General features: G+C 41.6%; 1 protein-coding gene across 4 annotated transcripts in view; it reads left to right on the plus strand.

Annotated features, from left to right (window-relative positions):
- Nucleotides 1-21,026, plus strand: part of Samd8 (sterile alpha motif domain containing 8) — a 52,837-nt gene that overhangs the window by 2,386 nt on the left and 29,425 nt on the right. The window contains exons 2-3 of one of the 4 annotated variants that reach the window (XM_075950117.1): nt 10,483-10,568; nt 10,680-10,801. The exons of 2 other annotated variants lie outside the window; for them this stretch is intronic. In XM_075950117.1, the coding sequence (XP_075806232.1) occupies nt 10,799-10,801 (3 nt within the window). In that variant the 5' untranslated portion in view covers nt 10,483-10,568; nt 10,680-10,798. Of the gene's footprint in view, nt 1-10,482; nt 10,592-10,679; nt 10,802-21,026 lie in introns of those variants that run through there. One more of the 4 variants, XM_075950119.1, reaches the window with a different exon arrangement.

Here is a 21,026-nt window from a genome sequence, read left to right on the forward strand (position 1 = left end):
TTGAGACATTGTCATGACTTTCCTCAGACTGTTAAATCCAGATGTTCTAATGAATGCTGGTATTATTTTGTCTTAGGTCAATGCCACATTAAGCTGTAACTTAGGTTTTTTTTTGTTTTTTTTGTTTTGTTTTTTTTTTTTTTGGTTTTTCGAGACAGGGTTTCTCTGTGGCTTTGGAGCCTGTCCTGGAACCAGCTCTGTAGACCAGGCTGGTCTCGAACTCAGAGATCTGCCTGCCTCTGCCTCCCGAGTGCTGGGATTAAAAGCGTGCGCCACCATCGCCCGGTTTAAGCTGTAACTTAGTGACAGAGCATTTGCCTAGCATTCAGGAGGCTCTGGGTTCAACCCCAAGCAGTTGGGGGGGGAGAGCCCTATTAACCAGCTTGTTAAAAGTCTTTTAAGATTTCTGCTTCCCAGCCTGATGTCTATTTAGTATTGATTGTAGCTAGCCTGGCCATTAACTTAAAGATGTCTTTTCTATTTTCTAATTCTGTTTTTTTAAGGTTAACTAGTACATTTTCATAGTATGTACTAGATTATGAAGTCTTGGTTCAATGTTTTCTGTTACATTGACTAGATTTGTGATATAACATACAACAATAAAGATTTTAATCTGGGCATGGTGGTTTATACATGAAATCCCGGCACTCAAGACAAACTAAGAGGATTAGGAGTCATGACCAGTCTCATCCCTCTCTCCCTCTCTTAAAAGTGTGTGTGTGTGGGGGGGACACGAGAGAGAGAGAGAATGTGTGTTGTAGTTCAGTTGATAAGAGTTTTTGCCAGTTGTTCAAATCCTGAGTCCAGTTGCCAGTATAAAAAATAAAAATAACAGACTTTATCTGTCAATAAGTCAAACTGCCAGCCTGCCTATACTTCTTAGTTTCACAGACTTACTTACTAGTGTTCTGTGACATAGTGCCAGGTCTAATTAGGCAAACTAATTTATTTGCCACTAAATTTTGATTGCTATGTAAACATTTTTGGTATAGCCTAGGCCACAAACTGTTACATTTTTACTCATTGAGCTCAATTCTGTATGTGGATAGAATTATGTGTAACTCAATAATGAAAGCTTTGATTGAAAGGTCTGATGAAGCCAGAAGAGATTTGTGCTCCTTTGATACACACGAGAACTCTGGAGTATGAAGTACGTGCTTAGTACAGCAAATATAAATGTGTCTCGGAACTGCAGCCAAGAGAATGGAGCAGATGCATTTCCCTGCTTTCTGCTGGTCAGAGGTGGTGTGCAGGCACCCTAGAAGGCCACACCACGAGACTGGAGTATGCAGAGCAGGGATTGCTTCTGCACCTCTGCACCTGTTTTGCAATGCAGAGTTCCTATGAAATGTTTTAGAAGAAACATCCTGTGTTTGCTAAGAAAAAACAAACTATCTTTGAATAAATTTATTTTATCTTAGATTTGTTTTTATTATTTCATGTGTCTGCATCTGTGCACGATATGTGTGCTTATTGCCTGAGGAGGCAGTGAGCCTCCATGTGGTTGCTGGGAATTGAACCCGGATCTTTTACAACAAAAAGCACCATTAACCACTGAGCCAACTCTCTAGCCTCTTTCAGTAAATTTAGAGAGAAAAATTTTTATTTGCTCACAGAAAATGCTATTTAGAATTTTAGATTTTTCTAATGAAATAGAAAACAAAGCTTAGAGTGAAATGACTGTTACAGAATTGTTAATCCTGAAATTTAGATAGACATCCCAGAGTATGGTATGCTGTTTGCTTTTGTAAGCTAGACTTAGAGTTTTGTTTATGGATATGCAAATTGGTATAATTTGTGCCTGCTGAATCCGTAGCACATAGACTGTATTAAATAGGAGTTGGGCTTATTTTAGCCTGCCTGTAGCTTTTAAGAAACTTTGTTTATTTATCTATTTATGGCAATGTCAGCTAAGCCACAGCACCTGGTGGAGGTCAAAAGGAACTTGAGTCAGTTCTCTTCTTCCACCATGTGGGTCCCCAGGGTCATCAGATGTGGCAGCTGGCACCTTTGCCCACAACCACCTCATCAGCCCACAGTGGTTTTGTTTATTTGTTTTGGTTAATAAATACTCTGAATTAATTTTTCCCGAATAATTTGCAACAGCTCAAAGAGCAGAAATAAAAGTAAAATTTCTAACAAGCAGTTGCTGTGTCTGATTCAGAACTCTCAGATTCTGGTAGTAATATTTGAAAAATTATCACCTTACAAATGACATCACTGTCCCTGTAAGAATAATACACTGTAAGCCGGGTGGTGGTGACACACACCCCAGCACTAGGGAGTCAGAGGCAGGTGGGTCTTTGTGAGTTCAAGGCCAACCTGGTCTACGGAGCTAGTTCCAGGACAGCTAGGGCTGTTACACAGAGAAACCCTGTCTCAACAAAACAAAACAAGAAAACAACAACACATTGTCTATAAGAGTACCCAACCCTATAAGAGAACAGTACTCTTATTATTTTGTTGTTTCAAAGAAAGCTAGCCGTGTCAGCTCTTTAGTCTTAGCTATATCTCTACCATGTATGTACACAACCAAGAAAGATTGAAAAAAAAAAAAACAAAACCCACAGGGTGCCAGAAAAGTATACACTGTAAGACAACAGCTAGAAGACAGGGTAAATTATGCATACTTTCTCAAGAAATGTATGTAGAGCCAAACAGTAGCCTAGTGATATATGAATTGAAAAGCTGTTTGGTGCTAATCCCAACACCCAGGAGGCGGAGGCCGGAGAGTCTGTGAGCTTGAGGCCAGCCTAGTCGACAAAGTGAGCTCCAGGACAACAAGAGCTATTACATAGAGAAACCATGTCTCAAAAAACGAAAAAGTAAAAAAGGAAAAAGAAAAACTATATGGCCATTTTCCATTTAAAATGTTTTTCGTTTTCTTTAGTGCTAGGGGTTCTGGTTGAGGCCTTCTACAAGCCATGCAAGCATCCAGCCGGGAAAGCTGAACTTTTCCATCCCTGGGAGTGTATTAGCCTTGCTTATAATTTATTTTCTTCAGTCTAGCCCTCTAACCCTTTTCCTCTCTCCCTTTTGAAACAAGGTCTCCCTCTCAAGTACTGGGATTAAAGGGATGTTGTGCCACACAACCTACTCCTGTTCACAGTCTCTTTTTTTATTCAAGACAGGGTTTCTCTGTGTAGCCCTAGCTGTCCTGGAACTAGCTCTATAGACCAGGCTGTCCTCCAACTCACAGAGATCTGTTGGGATTAAAGGCATGTGCCACCACCTCCTGGTACCTGTTTATAAATTTTACTCTTTATTGTTATGTCTTGAGCCTTGAGGTATGGATTTATTTTTTCTTTTCTTTTTTTGTTTTTGTTTTTTTCCAACACCACTTAGAAACAATAAAAAATTTAAAACTTGTGCTGATTATCAAATCAGTAATTTTCCAAAACACCATATTCTGCATTTGTTTCTTCAGTTGTGAATTCTTTTAAGACAGTGGTTCTCAACCTTTCTAATGCTATGACCATTTAATATAGTTCTCATGTTGTGACCCCAAACATAAAATTTTATTATTATAATTATTATTATTTATTTGATGGTTTTTCAAGACAGGGTTTCTCTGTGTAACAGCCTTAGCTGTCCTGAAACTAGCTCTTGTAGATCAGGATGAACTCAAACTCAGAGATCCTCCTGCCTTTGCCTTCTGAGTGCTGGGATTAAAGGTGTTTGCCACCACCACCTGGCCCATAAAATTATTTTTGTTACTATGTAGCTATAATTTTGTACTGTTATGAATCATAGTTGAATAATCTGTTTTCTGATGGTCTTGGATTGACCCCTGTGAAAGGATCATTTGACACGCTGCCCCACCCTAAAGGGGTCACAACTCAGGTTAAAAATCACTGATTTAGGGATATTTGAATGTATGGTTGTCATTGAATCTAAGTGAATGCTTTATATAGCTGTAGCCCATTATTTTGGAGAAATTTGTACATACGCAAGAAATGTGTGCACACTTACACAGACATTAATTGAACAGATTAAGAGCAAGAGTTGATTTTGTTGATGTGTCTTGTGTGTTCTAAAGCTTGTCTAATGATAAATTAGAATCAAGTGTGGTTTTGTGTGTTGAGATAATTAAACCTGGTAGAGTAGTTTGTGTCTTTTTTGTTTAGGGGTGAAAGACTCCCTGTGCGGGGAAACTCTCTCACTCAAGCCTCGGGATAACACAATCCCCCCAGTAACTCACGAGAAACCATCCTTGCTGCAATCACACGCTTTAATTGATGAGATGAGACGGGGAAGAGTTCGACCCCGAGTGACCAGGAGAACCGATTTTTTTTTTTCTTCGAGACAGGGTATGGTTTTGGAGCCTGTACTGGAACTAGCTCTTGTAGACCAGGCTGGTCTCGAACTCACAGAGATCTGCCTGCCTCTGCCTCCTGAGTGCTGGGATTAAAGGCGTGCGCCACCACCGCCCGGCCGAGAACCAATTTTTAAGAGAAGAAACCACAGCCCAGTGATTCGGAATTGGCAAGGAGTGTGTCACAGAAAATTCCGAAAATACCAGTGGAGATTACAAGGGGGCAACTCCCCGCCTCTCAGGACCACTCCCAAGGTCATAATCAGCTAGTTCCCAAAACACATTCACTGAACCTGCTAATCCTAGATTCTTGATTCCTCTCTTCCTGCTTGGACTTTTGGCTATTTTCTTCCTGCTGGGGAGTCTGGATTTATCCAGGTCTTTCAGGGGTGCCTGCCATTTTTCAGAACTTGCCCAGTTTTTTCTCAAGTTGTCCTTTTAGATATTAACAACAACCAATTGTATATTGCATAAATTTGTATTTTTATTTAATTTTCTTTTAAAAATACTTCAGTCATATGTGTTTTCAAAGTGCAGAGTGGTAATTCAACATGTCTACAGTTTATAATGCTCAGAGCAGCAGGTTAGTTCTTCGCCCTTGTGTAGAGAGAAAATGTGCGTGGGAAGGTCTGGGGTTGGTGCTGGATGTCTTCCTTAGTCACTTCTTCAAGGTTTTTTTTTTTAAGTTATAAACTGATTGGCCCATTAGCTCAGGCTTCTTATTAACTCTTATAACCTATATTAACCCATTATTCTTGTCTATGTTAGCCACGTGGCTCGGTACCTTTTAGGCGAGGCAGTCACATTTTGCTTGCTCTGTGTCTGGATCACGACTCCACCTGTTTAAGACTTTGAGACTGATAGCTCAGTGGCTAGCCAGTGAGCTTGAAGAATTTCCTGTCTCTGCCTCCTAGCCCACCCTGCTGGCCTTTTATGCAGGTGATCCGGCTCTGAACTTCCCTCATGCTTATCTGGCCAGCATTTACCAGCTGAACCATCTTTCCAGTTCCCCGTGTCCTTAAACATTCAAGACCTATTTAACTCAAAACTGGTCATGTTTAGGAGATACAGTGTATTTTTAAAAGCAGGATTTTTTTGTTTTAAATTTTTGTGGTATGTGTGGGGGTGTGTGTACATGGGCGCTCATGAAGCCAGAGGATGAGTCTCTGCCATGGTGGGCTTTTTTTACGTGAGTGTTGGAATTCAGGTCCTGATGCTTGCACAACAAGTACTTTTACCCACTGGCCATTTCCCCAGCTCCCAGTGTGAAAACTGGTAAAAATACCCTTACAAAATGATCAGATCAGGGTGATTAACATTTCCATTTGGAGGCTTGGAACTCCTTTTTTCCATTTGTTAATAAAATATAGGTTATTGTGAACTGTAGTGATCCCATTCTGCAACCAAACACTAGAGTTCCTCCCTCCCTCCCTCCCTCCCTCCCTCGCTTTTCTCCTTATTCTTTTTACTTGTTATTTATTTTAATGTATTTTTCGTATGAGTGCTCTACTTGCATGTATGCCTGCGTGGTAGAAGAGGACATCAGATCCCGCTATAGATGGCTGTGAGCCACCATGTGGTTGCTGGGAATTTAAGGCAGGACCTCTGGAAGAGCAGCCAGTGCTATTAACCTCTGAACCATCTCTCCAGCCCCTTTATTTTTTACTTTTGAGATTATAATTACATTTCTCCCTTCTCTTTCCTCCCTCCAAAACCTCCCATATACACTTCCTTGATCTTTTTGAAATTCTCGGCCTCTTTTCATTAATTGATTTGCGTGCATGTGTGTGTGCGCATGCGATATAACTGCTCAGTCTGTATAAAATCACTGATATCTTCCTCACTTTTACTGCTGTAATAACTAAAGATTGAATGCAGGGCCTCAAACAAGAAGCACTCTCCGTCTGAGCTACTTTCCCAGGCCCAGGATTATTGCTTCTGTCTGTTTTGTTGTACATATTAGCCGGCCTTTCTCTAGCATCACGATGCTCTATCAGCTTGCCTTCGTTTTGATTACACATTAGGGAGAGAGTATACTGACTTTATGCTGTGGTGGCATTTCGATTGTATTTTAATAAAGCTTGCTTAAAGAGCTGAGGGTAAAACAGCCCCCCTGGTCAGCCTTAAAGACCAGGCAATGGCACCACACACCTTTAATCCCAATACCCACAATAGTTGCCATGGAAACTGGCGGTGCTTGCCTTTAATCCCAGTGGTGCATGCCTTTAATCTCAGCCCTAGGGAGGATTATAAAATGGGAGGAGACAGCTCTCAGACACAGTCTCATTCTGAGATTCTTGGAGGCAGAATCACTATTTCAGACTGAGGTTGAGGTAAGAGCCAGTGATTGATTGGCTGCTTTGCTTTTTGAATATTCAGGTTAAACTCCAATATTAGTCTCTGAGCTTTTATTAATCATGCTTCATTATACCTGACTTTATGTACTTAACATAATATCCCCTAGTCCACCCATTTTAGTGAAAGTGGTTGAAATTTTTATTTATTTTAAAAATAGACCACTTTCATTAATTCTTTGAGAATTTAATCTTTTCATACGATATATTTTGACCATATTCACCCACCATTTCTCCCCGTACCTCCCTACCACTCCACTTCCTCCCAACTCATGTCTTTTTTCTTCTTCTTTTCTTTTTCTTTTTCCAAGACAGGGTTCCTCTGTGTGACAACCCTGTCTGTCCTGGACCTTGATTTGTAGACTGTAAACTTGACTTCAAACTCACAAAGATCACCTACCTCTGCCTCCTGAGTACTGGGATTAAAGGCGGCAATCCCTCTCAGCTGTTTTTTTTTTCTTGTTTTTGTTTTGTTTTGTTTTTTAAATAACCAGTTTACTAGTTCAATTTGTGCTACCCCTATACTCCTGGGTGGGGACCTTCCCTGGAGCTTTGGCCTATGGTGCTTACTCCCCTAGAAGCCACCAACTGTCAATAACTCCTCAGTTGGAGTTGGGAGCTTTAGAGGTCTCCCCACTCTGTGCTGGAATGTTGACTGACTTGATTTTGTACAGGTTTTGTGAAGGGAACCCCAGCTCTGTGAGTCCTTAAGTATAGCGGGTCTGTCATATCCAGACGACAGTTTTGCCCTGGTTGTCCAGAACCTCTGTTTCTTTACACCTCATCTTTCCCGGTTGTCCCTGAGCCTTGCAGGAAGTGATGTGGTAGCTAAGCGCTCCACAGCTGAATTAGCACTTGTCTGATGAAGTCTGAGAGCTAGGTGTTTTTATTAGCGAATCCCTCTTATGACTGCCGCATACTTCCTGATCTCAAGCAGTCTTGTAACCCCAGCTCCAGGGCATTGGCTTCTGTTTGGTTTCTGTCTGGAGTATATTCCTTTGTGATTCTCTTCACCTGGTTATCTGTTTGGTGGCCAGCTAGGTTGATTTTGTATCTTAGCTACTGTAATAAACATGAGTGTGAAGGCCTTTCTTTGATACACTAGCATTATGTCCAGTGAGTGTCAGTCAGGTTTCTGTTACTTTAACAAAATGTCTGAGGCGGCACCTACAGAGATGATTTATTTGACTTGTGGATTCAGAGGTTCTGGCCCTGTTGCTTTTTAATATGTATAGAGGAAGCATATCATGCAAAGCTTGTTTACCTTATGACGGGAAAGGGTAGAGCAGGGCGAGGAAGAGATGGGCTCCACAGTCCCTCTAAGGATGTTCCCTGACTGGCTTAAACTCTCTCCAGGTTTGGGGGGGGGTTACAGATACAACTATAGGATCTAGCTACTTAAAAGTGGGGTTTCTGGGGGCATTGTTGTTTTTGGTTTGTTTGTTTTTTGGTACTTTTTTTTTTTGAGACAAGGTTTCAGATAATCTGAGCTGGTCTGTAGACAAGGATGACAAACTTCCTGGTTCTTCTGCCTCCCCTGCAGAGTGCTGGATTATACCACCACACGGGGCTTACTTTTAGATTTTTTTAAAAAATGTTTATTTATTATTATATATACAGTGTTCTGTCTGCATGTATACCTGCAGGCCAGAAGAGGGTACCAGATTTTATTACCACATGGTGAGCCACCATGTGGTTGCTGAGAATTGAACTCAGGACCTCTGGAAGAATAGTCAGTGCTCTTAACTTTTGAGCCATCTCTCCTGCCAATACTTTCGTGTAGTTTTTTAATTAATTAATTAATTTTGGTGTTTTACCTGCATGTTTGTCTGTGTGAGGGTGTTAAATCTTGGAGTTACAGGCTGTGGTGAGCTGCCATGTGGGTGCTGGGAATTGAACACAGGTCCTCTGGGAGAGCAGTCAGTGTTTTTTTATTGACAGGATTTCTCCCTGTGTAGCCCTGACTGGCTGGCCTTGAACTCGCAGAGATCCACCTACCTCTGCTGGGATTAAAGGCTTGCACCCAGCTCAGAGGCAGCATTTTGTTTTGTTTTTGTTTTTTCAGACAGAGTTTCTCTGTATAGCCTTGGCTGTTCTGGAACCTACTACATAGATCAGGCTGGCCTCAAATTTACAGAGATGTGCCTGCTTCGGTCTCCTAAATGCTGGGATTAAAGACATGTGCCACCGCTTGGCAGAGGCAGCATTCTTAACCGTGGTTCTGAGTTTTATATCAGATTCTATTGGTGATAAACTCTATCAAATTTAACTCCCTACTTTTAGTTTATTCAGCCATACATTAAACAGTTACACTAAATGTTTTATTTTTTTAAAAAATATTTATTCATTTATTATGTATACAATATTCTGTCTCAGTGTATGCCTGCAGGCCAGAAGAGGGCACCAGACCTCATTACAGATGGTTGTGAGCCACCATGTGGTTGCTGGGAATTGAACTCAGGACCTTTGGAAGAGCAGGCAATGCTCTTAACCTCTGAGCCATCTCTCCAGCCCTCCACTAAATGTTTTAGATCACTTCAGAGTTAACACTGTAAGGATTCTGTGCTCCTGGTTAACAAAGTGATGTATTCAAAGCCTCAGACAACTATCTGTTTAAAGTCTTGGTTCCTCCTGGGGTAACGGTGAAGACATTCTTGAGTTACAGTTAGAGTTATGGGAATGAAGTTGATGTAGTCATCATACTTTTGGATATTGTGGTTTTGCTGGTTAGCTCAGTATTTCTTATCTTTTGTTAGTATATGTAGACATATACAAATCAGTAGTTTAATTGATTTTTTGCTTATCTACTTAAGTGTATTATACCTCACTGAAAAATAATGTTTTAATTTTTAAAAAATTTTTTCTTACATGCTCGATATATAAAACAAACTTTGGAAATGTAGAGTTAAGAGCCCGCCCTAGAATTAGCTATTAATAGTTTTTGTTGTTGTTTGTTAGGTTTGGTTTTTGACAGAGTTTCTCTGTGTAGCTCTGGCTGTCCTGGAACTAACTCATTCTGTAGACTAGGCTAGCCTTGAACTCACCGAGATCCACCACTCTGTCTACAGGACTAAAGGTGTGCGCCTCCAGCTCCAGGCTAATAGGCTTTTTGTTTGTTTGTTTTTGGTTTGTTTTTTTTTTTGGCTTTTCGAGACAGGGTTTCTCTGTGGCTTTGGAGCCTGTCCTGGAACTAGCTCTTGTAGACCAGGCTGGCCTTGAACTCACAGAGATCCGCCTGCCTCTGCCTCCCGAGTGCTGGGATTAAAGGCGTGCGCCACCATCGCCCGGCCTTTTTGTTTGTTTTTTCTGTTTTTCATATTTATGTGTGTGTCTGTATCGGTACCTGTAAATGAGTACAGGTGCATGTGGAGGCAGAGGTGTCAGATTCCCCCTGGAGCTGGAGCCATCCAATGTGGGTGGTGGGAACTGGACTCAGGTCCTGGAAGAACAGAGCTCTTACTTTTTTTAAAAAAAAAAAAAAACTAAAAAAAAGGCATGGAAATTTTATTATTTAGGATAGTTTTAAAAAAAAGAACTTTTAAACTTTTTGTTTTGAAATGAAGGTTTACAGGGAGTAGCACAGATGGGCCGGAGAACCCATGTACTGTCACTCACTTTCCTGCTGTAGTTACAAATTACATAACTATAAGACATAATCAGAAACAGGAAACTGTCGTTTTATAATGAATAGATTCTTAGACATTGTTCCAATCCAAATAAAGAACTGTTCCTTCATTACAAAGATCCTTCTCTGTGCTGTTATCTCTAACTCTGGCAACCACTAATCGATTCTTCTTCTATAATCTTGTCAAGGTTGAAATACAATCAAGGTTGAAAGCGTTGCACGAGTAGAACCACACAGTGTGTGACCTTTTGAGACTGGCTTTTTCCGTCAACTCGTATATACTTGAGACTCATCAAGGTATTGAATATACAATAACTTGTTTTTATTGCAAGACTGTAGTTGACGGCACCAGCGCACCACAGTTTTAACTGTTGACGTTTTGTAGGCTATTGTGGATTCTTGGACATTTCAACAAGTAGTGCTGCTGTCGTTTGTAGGTCGGTGTTTGTGTCGACACAAATTTTCATCTCTTTGGAGCTCTCAGGAGTCTGATTGCTGGCCTATATGGTAGGTATAGGTGTAGCTATTCTTCACCGTAACTCAAGCTTTCTCATGTGTTTTACACTCTTCTAACATTTTTTTTCTTTTTAAGAAATAGTGATTTTTATTTGTGTGGGTGTCTTGCCTGAACCATGTGTGCAGTACCCAGAGAGGCCAGAAGAGGGGGTTGAATCTCCTGGAACAAGTTACAGATGGTTTCTGAGGTGCCATATATATCTGGGAATTGAACCTGGGTTCTCTGGAGGAGTAGCTATTGTCCCCCCCCCCCCCCATGTTGCCCTGGATATCTCACTCACTCTGTAGACCAAGCTGGCCTTGAATTCAGAGATTTCCCCCAGCCTCTGCCTTCTAAATTGTGGGGTTTAAAGGTGTGCATCACTATGCCTGTCAAAAATTATTGTTTCTAAAGCACACTGATTATGTCATCTTCTTACTTAAAATGTCCTGTGATTCTCATGGTTCTTAATTTGATAGCATTTTCTATGATTGGTTCCGGTTTGTAGTTGATATGCTTCATGTTTTTGAGACACAGTCTCACTATGCAGCCGTGGTTAGCCTGGAACTGGCTGACCTCAGACTCAGAATCCACCTGCCTTTGCCCCCCGAGTGTGTACCACCATGCCTCATGCGGTTGTCTGTTTAATCCTAGCACACTTTTGTGCTTTTTGGTTGTCAGCGGCTCCACACTGTTTCCTGCCTTACTGTCTTTGCTAACACAGTTTCCGTGGTGTCCTTTTACTGCTCCATCTTCACAGGCTCTGTTCAAATGACACTAGTGACCACTTTTATCTTACCAACTGGAAATAACCTAGGTTTTCCCCAACTCCCTATGTTTTCAGGGTTTTGTGTGTGTTTTTGTTTTTCAAGACAGGGTTTCTCTATAGTCTTAGAACTCACTCTATAGACCAGGCTGACCTCAAACTCATCGAGTTCCTCCTGTCTCTGCCTCACAAGTACTGGGATTAAAGGTGTGTGCCACCACTGCCTTGCTGTTCCCAATTTTTTAACAAATTACACAAGTCACCACTTTCTTGGTGTTGTTTTGAAAACTTGGGTAATTTTATAAGAATTCCTTTCACATTTATTTATTGCCCTTTGACAACCCTTTCTAGACTGTGAAATCTAGGGCAGGATCATTTTGATTCGTTTAGGAATATGACTCATTGGATAGTACAATACTTTACATACTGTATGCAGAGCAAAAATTCATAGATGAATAAATTTGGCATGTGAGGGTATTTATATCTCTTGTGCCTTAGTTTCTAGCACCTGTGTGAAGCAGGCCCTTACTAAGTGCAGGGTTGTACAAGACCTGTGACTACAGCCTTTATTGTGCTGATAGCTAGAAAATATTTGGAGCTGTGTTTTACAGTAAAACTGAAGCCCTCAGTTGACAAGGCTGAGCGAGGTGTGGGTAAGAACATGCATTTTAACTGATATTTGTAATTGGAGACTGCTTTTCCATTTCCCTGCCATCCAGACCCGGATAATCACACAGAAACTATATTAGTTACAACATGGTTTGGCCAGTGGCTCAGGTGTATTCCTAGCCAGCTCTTGTATCTTAAATTAATCCATTTCTATTCATTTGTGTATTTCCACAAGGCTGTGACTTACCAGTAAGGTTTTGGTGACTTTTTCCTTCAGCAGCTACATGGTGTCTGCCTGACACCACCTTCTTTCTCCCTGTATTCAGTATAGTTTTCCGCCTAGCAATAGTCTTTCCTGCCATAGGCGGAAGCAGCTTCTTTATTAACCAATACTAATAGATATTTATAGTATATAGAAGGGAAATCTTTATTTGTTTTATTTACTGGCTTAAATTGGTCTTGGGTAAGTTGCTGCCCCGTTTACATCAGTTGTCTCCTATCAGATGGAGACATCAGTAATGTCTGCTTTACATGACCGCTGTGAGAATTATTTAACGTGGGAGGAAAGCACTTGGAGGCGTCTCTGGCGTACTGTCTGTGCGTGCTTTGGGTTCCTGCCCTCTTCTAATAGCTTTGATAAGAGAGGTCACAGTTCTTGTCCTATCACTGAGTTTTTAAAAAGGTTGGATAAATAAGTGCTCTTCAGACTTCTGAACTCAGGATTATGTGGTGACACCAAGGCTCAGTGCGCACTTTTGTCGCTTTCGTCAACATGAAACGGATGTCATTTCCTCTTTCCAACTGATACAAGGAGTGAGTAATGACAGTAGAGTGTGAGTTCTTGGCAAAGAAGGTGAAGCCTGAAAACAACATGTTTTTATACATTTTAGGCAAATAATGATAAAGTTGTGAAGGAATGACAGGACAGTGGATACCTGTACTGGGGCAGCAATTTTGGTTTCACTAAGAAATAATGAGTGTGGTATATAAGCTGGTTGGGGATAAGGATGACTTTGTATATTTGAATTCTTTACAGTCTCATTATCATTTTTGCTCAAGACTGTCTTCCAGCTTTGTTACGTGAAGGCTAGTCCTCTTACAAGAATCTATAATACAGTACAAGCACATGAAAAACATTTCCTTTTTGTATTACAAATGATCTAAAATCTGCCTGCATCTTATTTTGAGTACCCTTCTCTTATCATTTTGAAGATAGCAATTTCACCATTTGGGCTTTTTTTTTTTTTTTTTTTGGTTTTTTGAGACAGGGTTTCTCCGTAGCTTTTTGGTTCCTATCCTGGAACTAGCTCTTGTAGACCAGGCTGGTCTCGAACTCACAGAGATCCGCCTGCCTCTGCCTTCCAAGTGCTGGGATTAAAGGCGTGTGCCACCACTACCCGGCTCCATTTGGGCTTCTTTAAAGCTAAAATGATCAGTCTGATTTGAATCTTCTGGTTTGAATTTGTAGTCCTTCTATGTAGAGAATGTTTTATGGTTGTACATGGTTGTACAGTGGTTCATTTATACCACCTGCTGTAAGTAAAGGTTAAAATAAAGCCATTAATGTCTATAACCTCACCTCTCAGGAGATAGATGCAGGAGGATCAGGAGTTTGGTGTTATCCTGAGCTATTTGAGAGACTCTGCCTCAAGGGGGGGGTTAAAGATGTGTTTTATTAATTGTATGTGTGTGTACATGCATGCATACACGTGTGTGCAGTGACTCTGTAGCCAGAGGTCTCACATCACGTGGAGCTATAGTTACAGGAATTTGTGAGCTGCCCAGTATGGATGCTGGGAACTGAACTTGGAAGAACTTCGGAAGAACAGCAAGTGCTCTTAACTACCGAGATGCCTCTCCAGTCCCAAAGCCAAATGTTTTAAACACTCCATAGAAATCTTTACCTTCTCATCCAAGGCATGTGTTTGTGACCTACCACTGACCACACAGCACAGTTGACAACTATGCAAATCCAAAATGTAGGTCATTCCATAGAATTGTGCCAGTCTAAATGCTGTCTGTCCCTTGCCCCTCAGAGAGAGAGAGAGAAAGAGAGGAATCATTCTGTATTAAGGATATATAATAACCCAGTGTAATTCATAGCTCTTAACCTCTACCCTGAGAGGAAAAGAGATAGGAAAGACAGCTAGATATAAAATAATTTTCTTAGGTGCAATGATGGATATTATACAGCTATAAGAGGTTGTCTTCTTTTAATCCCATGTGGAGTCTTGCTGAGTAGTACAGGCTTGTCTTAAACTCATAGTCTCCAGCTTCTACCTCCCAAGTGCTGGCTTACAGCCATATGCCAGCCACCATGCCCAGAGGAAGTTGTCATTATTGTAATATGCATGCTGAAATATTTATATTTAATGGCATAGTTTCTTGATATTAAATGGTGTGCCCTCACCCTACCTAACTCACTGCATAAAATGCATGTGGGGAAAAAAGTTTATTCTTGAATTTGAATTCTTGCCCTGTCAATTTCAAGTAGGAACCTCGAATTACACTTTTCTGATCATTATCTCATCTATAAAATGAAGTTAATCTGTCTCGTAAAACTGTAGAGTGTTAGAAAATCTCATATAGCCTCTGAATACTGTCTGCTAATTAATAAATGTAGCTGCCACTGCTGTTACCACTATTTTAATATTTATTTTATAATCTGTTATTTGGGAGATGAAAGAGTACAAAGTATAAAACAGAGGTCCCTGCAGAGAAGAGAGAGCCTTCTGAGCAAATAGGCAAAGATGAAGTGGAGACGGTATTTCTGTGAAATGAGATCCATGTGCTCCCTGCCTACTCTGCAGTGTTGTTTGTGCCAGGCCTCTCCTGTTCCTTCCCCTCTCCATTTAACAAATAAGGGTGTTGAGGTGCCCAGATGGCTGGTTTGTCACCAGCACACTGAAGTACACGCCCAAGAACCAGCACAAGGAATCTGCTCCTTGTCCTGCATCATGCTGCTTTCCCTGGGGTAAAGGACAGACTGAAAAGAGAGCAGCTAAGTATTAGCAAGGATTTGTAGATTTTCAGAGATTAACAGCTTTTTTTTTTTCTTTTTCTGGCTGGCCCCAAACTCAGAGATCTGCTTGCCTCTCCCTACTGTGCTGGGATGAAAGGTTTGAAATACCACTGCCCAGCCTACCACAATCTTAAATAGGCATTTCTCCAAAGAGAGACAAAAGATACACTCTAAAGACTCAGGGATTAAAGAATAGCTCTGCTGATATTAAGAACACCAGCTTTTAAGTTGTATTTATTCTAAGCTGTTCTCATTTCATCAAGGATGTATATAAGAACATGATAAGAAGCCGGGCGGTGGTGGCACACGCCTTTAATCCCAGCACTCGGGAGGCAGAGGCAGGCGGATCTCTGTGAGTTCGAGACCAGCCTGGTCTACAAGAACTAGTTCCAGGACAGGCTCCAAAACCACAGAGAAACCTGTCTCGAAAAACCAAAAAAAAAAAAAAAAAAAGAACATGATAAGAAACAAGTTGAACTCAAGACCAATGTGGTACTCCTAGAATGGTTAGGCAGGAGGATCACAGATTAGAGACAACCCTGGACTATATATGGTGTGACCTTTCTCAACAATTACAAAAAAAGTTTTTAAAAAATATATCTGAGTAGAGCATGCTACCGCATGCTTTTAATCCTAGCACGAGGGCTGGAGAGATGGCTCAGTGGTTAAGAGCATTGCCTGCTCTTCCAAAGGTCATGAGTTCAATTCCCAGTAACCTCATGGTGGCTCACAACCATCTGTAAAGAGGTCTGGCGCCCTCTTCTGGCCTTCAGGCATACAGACAGAATATTGTATACATAATTAATAAATAAATAAATAAATAAATAAATAAATAAATAAATAAATAAAAAGCCGGGCGGTGGTGGTGCACGCCTTTAATCCCAGCACTCGGGAGGCAGAGGCAGGCGGATCTCTGTGAGTTCGAGACCAGCCTGGTCTACAAGAGCTAGTTCCAGGACAGGCTCCAAAACCACAAAGAAACCCTGTCTCGAAAAACAAACAAACAAACAAAAAAAAACCAAAAAACAAAAAATCCTAGCACGAGGGAGGTAGAAGCAGGCTGATCTCTTTGAGTTTAAAAGGCCAGCCTGGTGTAGACAGTGAGTTCCAGGACAGTCAGGGCTCTAACACAGAGAAACCTTGTCTCCAACAAAAATCAAAACAAAAAAAGTATACGTTGCATAAAATGGTGGATGTCTATGGTTCTAGCATTTGGGTGACGGAGGATCAGGTATTCAAGGCCATCCTTGGCTATTTAATGAATTAAAGGAGATTCTGTCTCAAACCAGTGATCTGTTTTGAGTTCTATGAATAATTTAGATAACAATGATATTTACAGGTGTTCATAAAACCCTGCCATCGGTTTAGAATTAAGTGAAATTATCTTTTAAAAAAAAACAGACTTCAAATTAGGTTTATTCTAACTTTTTTTCATTTCACACAGAGAGAGAACATCCTAGAGTGTGGGGAAATAACTCTGCAGGTAGGATGCTCGCTCCACGAGTGTGGAGGACCTGAGTTCAGATCTTCATCACCTATGTAAAGAGCCACACTGTTGGCAGTGGGGACGGGATGATTTCCTGGGGCTTGCTGGCCACTGGCTTAGCAACAGGTTTAGTGAGAAAGCGTTTCAGAGGAGTAAGACGGGAAGTGACAGAGCAGGACACCCGTGTCATTGTCTGGGGCCACACACATGGGTGCACGCGCCCACACATAAATGCCTTATGGTCGGGTGGTGGTTGTGCACAGCTTTAATCCCAGCACTCGGGAGGCAGAGGCAGGCGGCTCCTTGTGAGTTCGAGGCCAGCCTGGTCTACAAGAGCTAGTTCCAGGACAGGCTCCAAAAACTACAGAGAAACCCTGTCTTGAAAATAAAAAAAACAAAAAACAAAAAAAACCAATAAACTACTAGTTTTATTTCTCATATATAAACTTTAAGGAGAGCCTCTGCGTACCATGAGTGCTGTCCTGTTGAGACATGGTGATGGCACACTGCACTACTCACTACACACTGTTATGTTCACCATGTTATTACTATTTCCACATCACCATAGGGCAGATCCCCATAAACAGAAAAACATAGCAAAGAGTCCAAGATGTTATCTAAACACTAACTCAGTTATATTATTAAATCTTGATTCACTTTTTGTCTTTTGCTACTGAGCCTCACAATATGGTCCTGGCTGACCTGGCTCTTGATATATAAACTCGCTGTGATCCTTGTGCCTTTGCTTCCTACAGTGCTGGGGTCACAGACAGAACCACCATGCCCATCTTGACCCACACTTAAAAGCATTGCATGTAAAGCTTGGTATCTTTTCCTTTCCCGAAAGTGTATGCTTACCAAGGCACTGCCCCCAAGATATATCCCCAGCTCTGAAAAGTTAATTGGTACATATAAATGGAGCATTTCATTTTGAGATGAAAACTAGAGGTACATTCTGAAGTCACGAGAAATTTAAAAAGCCTTGAAGTGCTGCACAGTGGTGGTGCACGCTTTTAATCCCAGCACTTGGGAGGCAGAGGCTGGAGGATCTCTATAAGTTCGAGGCGAGTCTGGTCTATAAGAGGTAGTTTCAGGACAACTAGGACTGTTATACAGAGAAACCCTGTCTTGAAAAAAAAAACAACAACAACAACAAAAGCCCTGAAGTATTGAGACACAAGCGGTTCACTTCTGCACTCAGCCTTTGACTACCAATGGGTCAGAATTAAACTTCACTAGATAACAGATAAACAAAAGTAGCTGACTGTTCTGCACAGCACGAAACAAATTGGACTTTATCTTTCCTATGGACACTAGTCATGCAATTTAAAACAGTCTGAGCACAGCAGCTCTCTTAAGTTTATTTTTTGACCAGATTAGTTTAGTTCCTGATAATTAGAGATTTCAGTGGCCTAACAACAGGGGTCTGATCCCTACTACCCTGAGTTGTTTGAGTTAAGGCCTCACTTGGTAGGACACCAGGGTGATCTCAGATTTGAGGATTACTAGTTAAGTACCAACATGAACTTCAAAAATTACCGCCTGGCAATTTTTATAGTTTTAAAATGCTCTTTGAAGCCGGGCGGTGGTGGCGCATGCTTTTAATCCCAATACTCAGGAGGCAGAGTCAGACGGCTCTCTGTGAGTTCGAGACCAGCCTGGTCTACAAGAGCTAGTTCCAGGACAGGTTCCAAAGCAGCAGAGAAACCCTGTCTCAAAAAACAAAAAAAAACCAAAAACAAAAAAATGCTCTTTGAGTATGTATTATATATATACACACACAAATACAGAGATGCATGCATGCATATATACGCATCTGTTTTTGAGATGAGATCTCTTACTGAATATGGGAACTTGGAGCTTACTGATTTGAGTAGGCTGGCTGGCCAATGAGCTCTAGGGATCCCCAGCATTGGGATTATAGACAAATTACTGTAGTCCCTTTTCCACCCTGGTGTAGCACGTATTCTTATTGATATTAATAATAAAAATCTGGAATCAGATATCAGGGGGTAAAAGCTGAAGGGTCAGAGCAGAGCGGCAGCCACTAGAGTTCTTACCCTACCAGTGCTCAGACTGCAGACTGCGTCCGAGCTCCTGTCTCCTCCACCTCCCTAGTGCTGGGACTAAAGGTGTGCGCCACCACTGCCTGGCCTCTATGGCTAACTAGTGGTTTAGCTCTGCTCCGTGATCTTCAGGCAAGCTTTATGTTAGATTATAAACAAAATAGCACGACATCCTCCTACCCTAGCCTTTTCAAGTGGTTCTTAAATGGATACTGGGGAGCCAGTTCAAGTGCTCATGGTTGCCTGGCAAGCAAACACTCTACCAGCTGAGCCAGCTGTGTGTTGTGTATGTTGTACTTTTATGTGACAGTCTTGCTAACTTGACAGTAATAGTAGAAACTTCTTGATTTTGTTGTTTTTTCAAACAAGGTCTCACTATGTAGCTCTGGCTAACCCAAAACTTGCTATGTATGTCAGGCTAGCGTGGAACTCAAGGAGATCTGCCTGCCTCTGAATATCAGGTGTGCTGGGATTACAGGCATCCACCACCATGCCTAACCAGTTCTAGAAACCTTCTGATGGTTTACATTGTTTTTAAATTTTCTATATGTATGTACGCACTGGGGATGAGTTTTCATGGCCTCCTCTATACTAAGCATGCACAATTAGGAGGAAGGCTTTCCTCATGGAATCAGATACTAGTAGGTTTTCCAAAGGTGCCTTTTTTTATCGCGATTGCCTCCTGAGTCCTGAGTGCTGGCCTGTACCACCATGCCTGACTCCACTTTGTTATTTTATGTCTTTAAATTTGTTTTGAATTTTTTTTATCTTTGCACATCAGGGATAATGGTTCATAGTTTTATTTTCTTGTCATCTCCTCGATTTTGTTGTCAGGAATGAATTCAGAAATATTCTTTCTTTGAAGGCTGTAGAGAATTGATATTTGGCTTTTGGTTTTTTTGTTGGTGGTAGGTTTTTTGTTTGTTTGCTTTATTTTTTGTTTTCTTTTGCTTATTTGTTTGTTTTTAAAGCAGGGTTTCTCTTTGTTGCCCTGCCCATCCTGGAACTTGCTCGGTAAATCAGGCTGGCCTTGATTTACCTGCATCTGCCTCCCGAGTCCACCACAGCCTGGCTGGTACTGTGTTTTGTTTGTTTGTTTGTTTTTGATGCTACCATTGACCAGTGAAGCCCTCTGGGCCTGCAGTCTTGGGAAGAATGTATGACATACTCAATTTCTCCCCCCCCCCTCTTTTTTTAATTGATATTTATTGAGCTCTACATTTTTCTCTGCTCCCCTCCCTTCCTCTCCCCTTCTTCAACCCTCCCCCAAGGTCCCCATGCTCCCAATTTACCCAGGAGATCTTTGTCTTTTTCTACTTTCTACTTCCCATGTAGATTATACTATTTCTTTAAATGGTTTGTTTTGTTTTTAGCATTTACTTACGACAGGGAGTGGGAATTGTCGTGGCACTCCCATGGACAGCCTGTTCTTTCTTTCCACACATGTGCCCAGGTATCAAACTCTGGTCATCTGGTTTGGCAACAAGTGCCTTTACCTCCAGAGCCATCTTGCTACTTTATATAATTAACATCTATAAACCTTATTCAAATGTCTAACAAAGCCCCCAACTCATGTGCATCTTTCTGGAGTGTGTACACATGAGGTCAGGTGCTGGTGCAGAGTTTCAGATTCCCGGGGGCTGGAACCACAGGCAGTTGTGAGCCTTGTGACATGGAATCTCGGCTTCTTTATAAGAGCATTATTGTAGCTGTAATCACTGAGCCCTTTCGCCAGCCTCCACATCTGGCAATTTAAAGAAAACCTTTTGTGTGTGTATGGGTGTTATTTCCGCTATCATGTCTGTGCACCATGTGTGTGCCTGGTGCCCATGGAAGCCAGAAGAGGATATCAGAGTCTCTTGGAACTAGAGTTACAGGTGCTTATGAAAAGATTTCCCACATAGATTCTAAACAAGGTGCTTAAGGGAAAGGAGGAGGATGGGCTCAGGAAGAAAGTAGGACACACCTGAGACCTGAGCTTCTCTCGGGGAGTTACCTAGTTTTCTCTTTATCTAGTTGTGTGGGGGGGGGGGGTGTGGATACAGTTGGGATTCTGCTGAACTCACCATGAAGGTCAGACTGGCCCCAAATTCTACATATGCCTGACTTCAACCTCCTCAGTGCTGGGTGATAGGCATGTTCCCAGTGTAATGGATTAATAAAAATGCTGCAGGATCCCCGGTGGCAGGCAGCAGGCCATGTGGCTGCAGGCAGTGGGCAGGGGGGCCCTGAGAGCATCCAGTCCCAGGCAGGGACGGCTGCAGGTCCCAGAGTGGTGGCTGATCCT

Source organism: Microtus pennsylvanicus, chromosome 15 (genome assembly GCF_037038515.1).
Source record: "Microtus pennsylvanicus isolate mMicPen1 chromosome 15, mMicPen1.hap1, whole genome shotgun sequence".
Taxonomy (NCBI): domain Eukaryota; kingdom Metazoa; phylum Chordata; class Mammalia; order Rodentia; family Cricetidae; genus Microtus; species Microtus pennsylvanicus.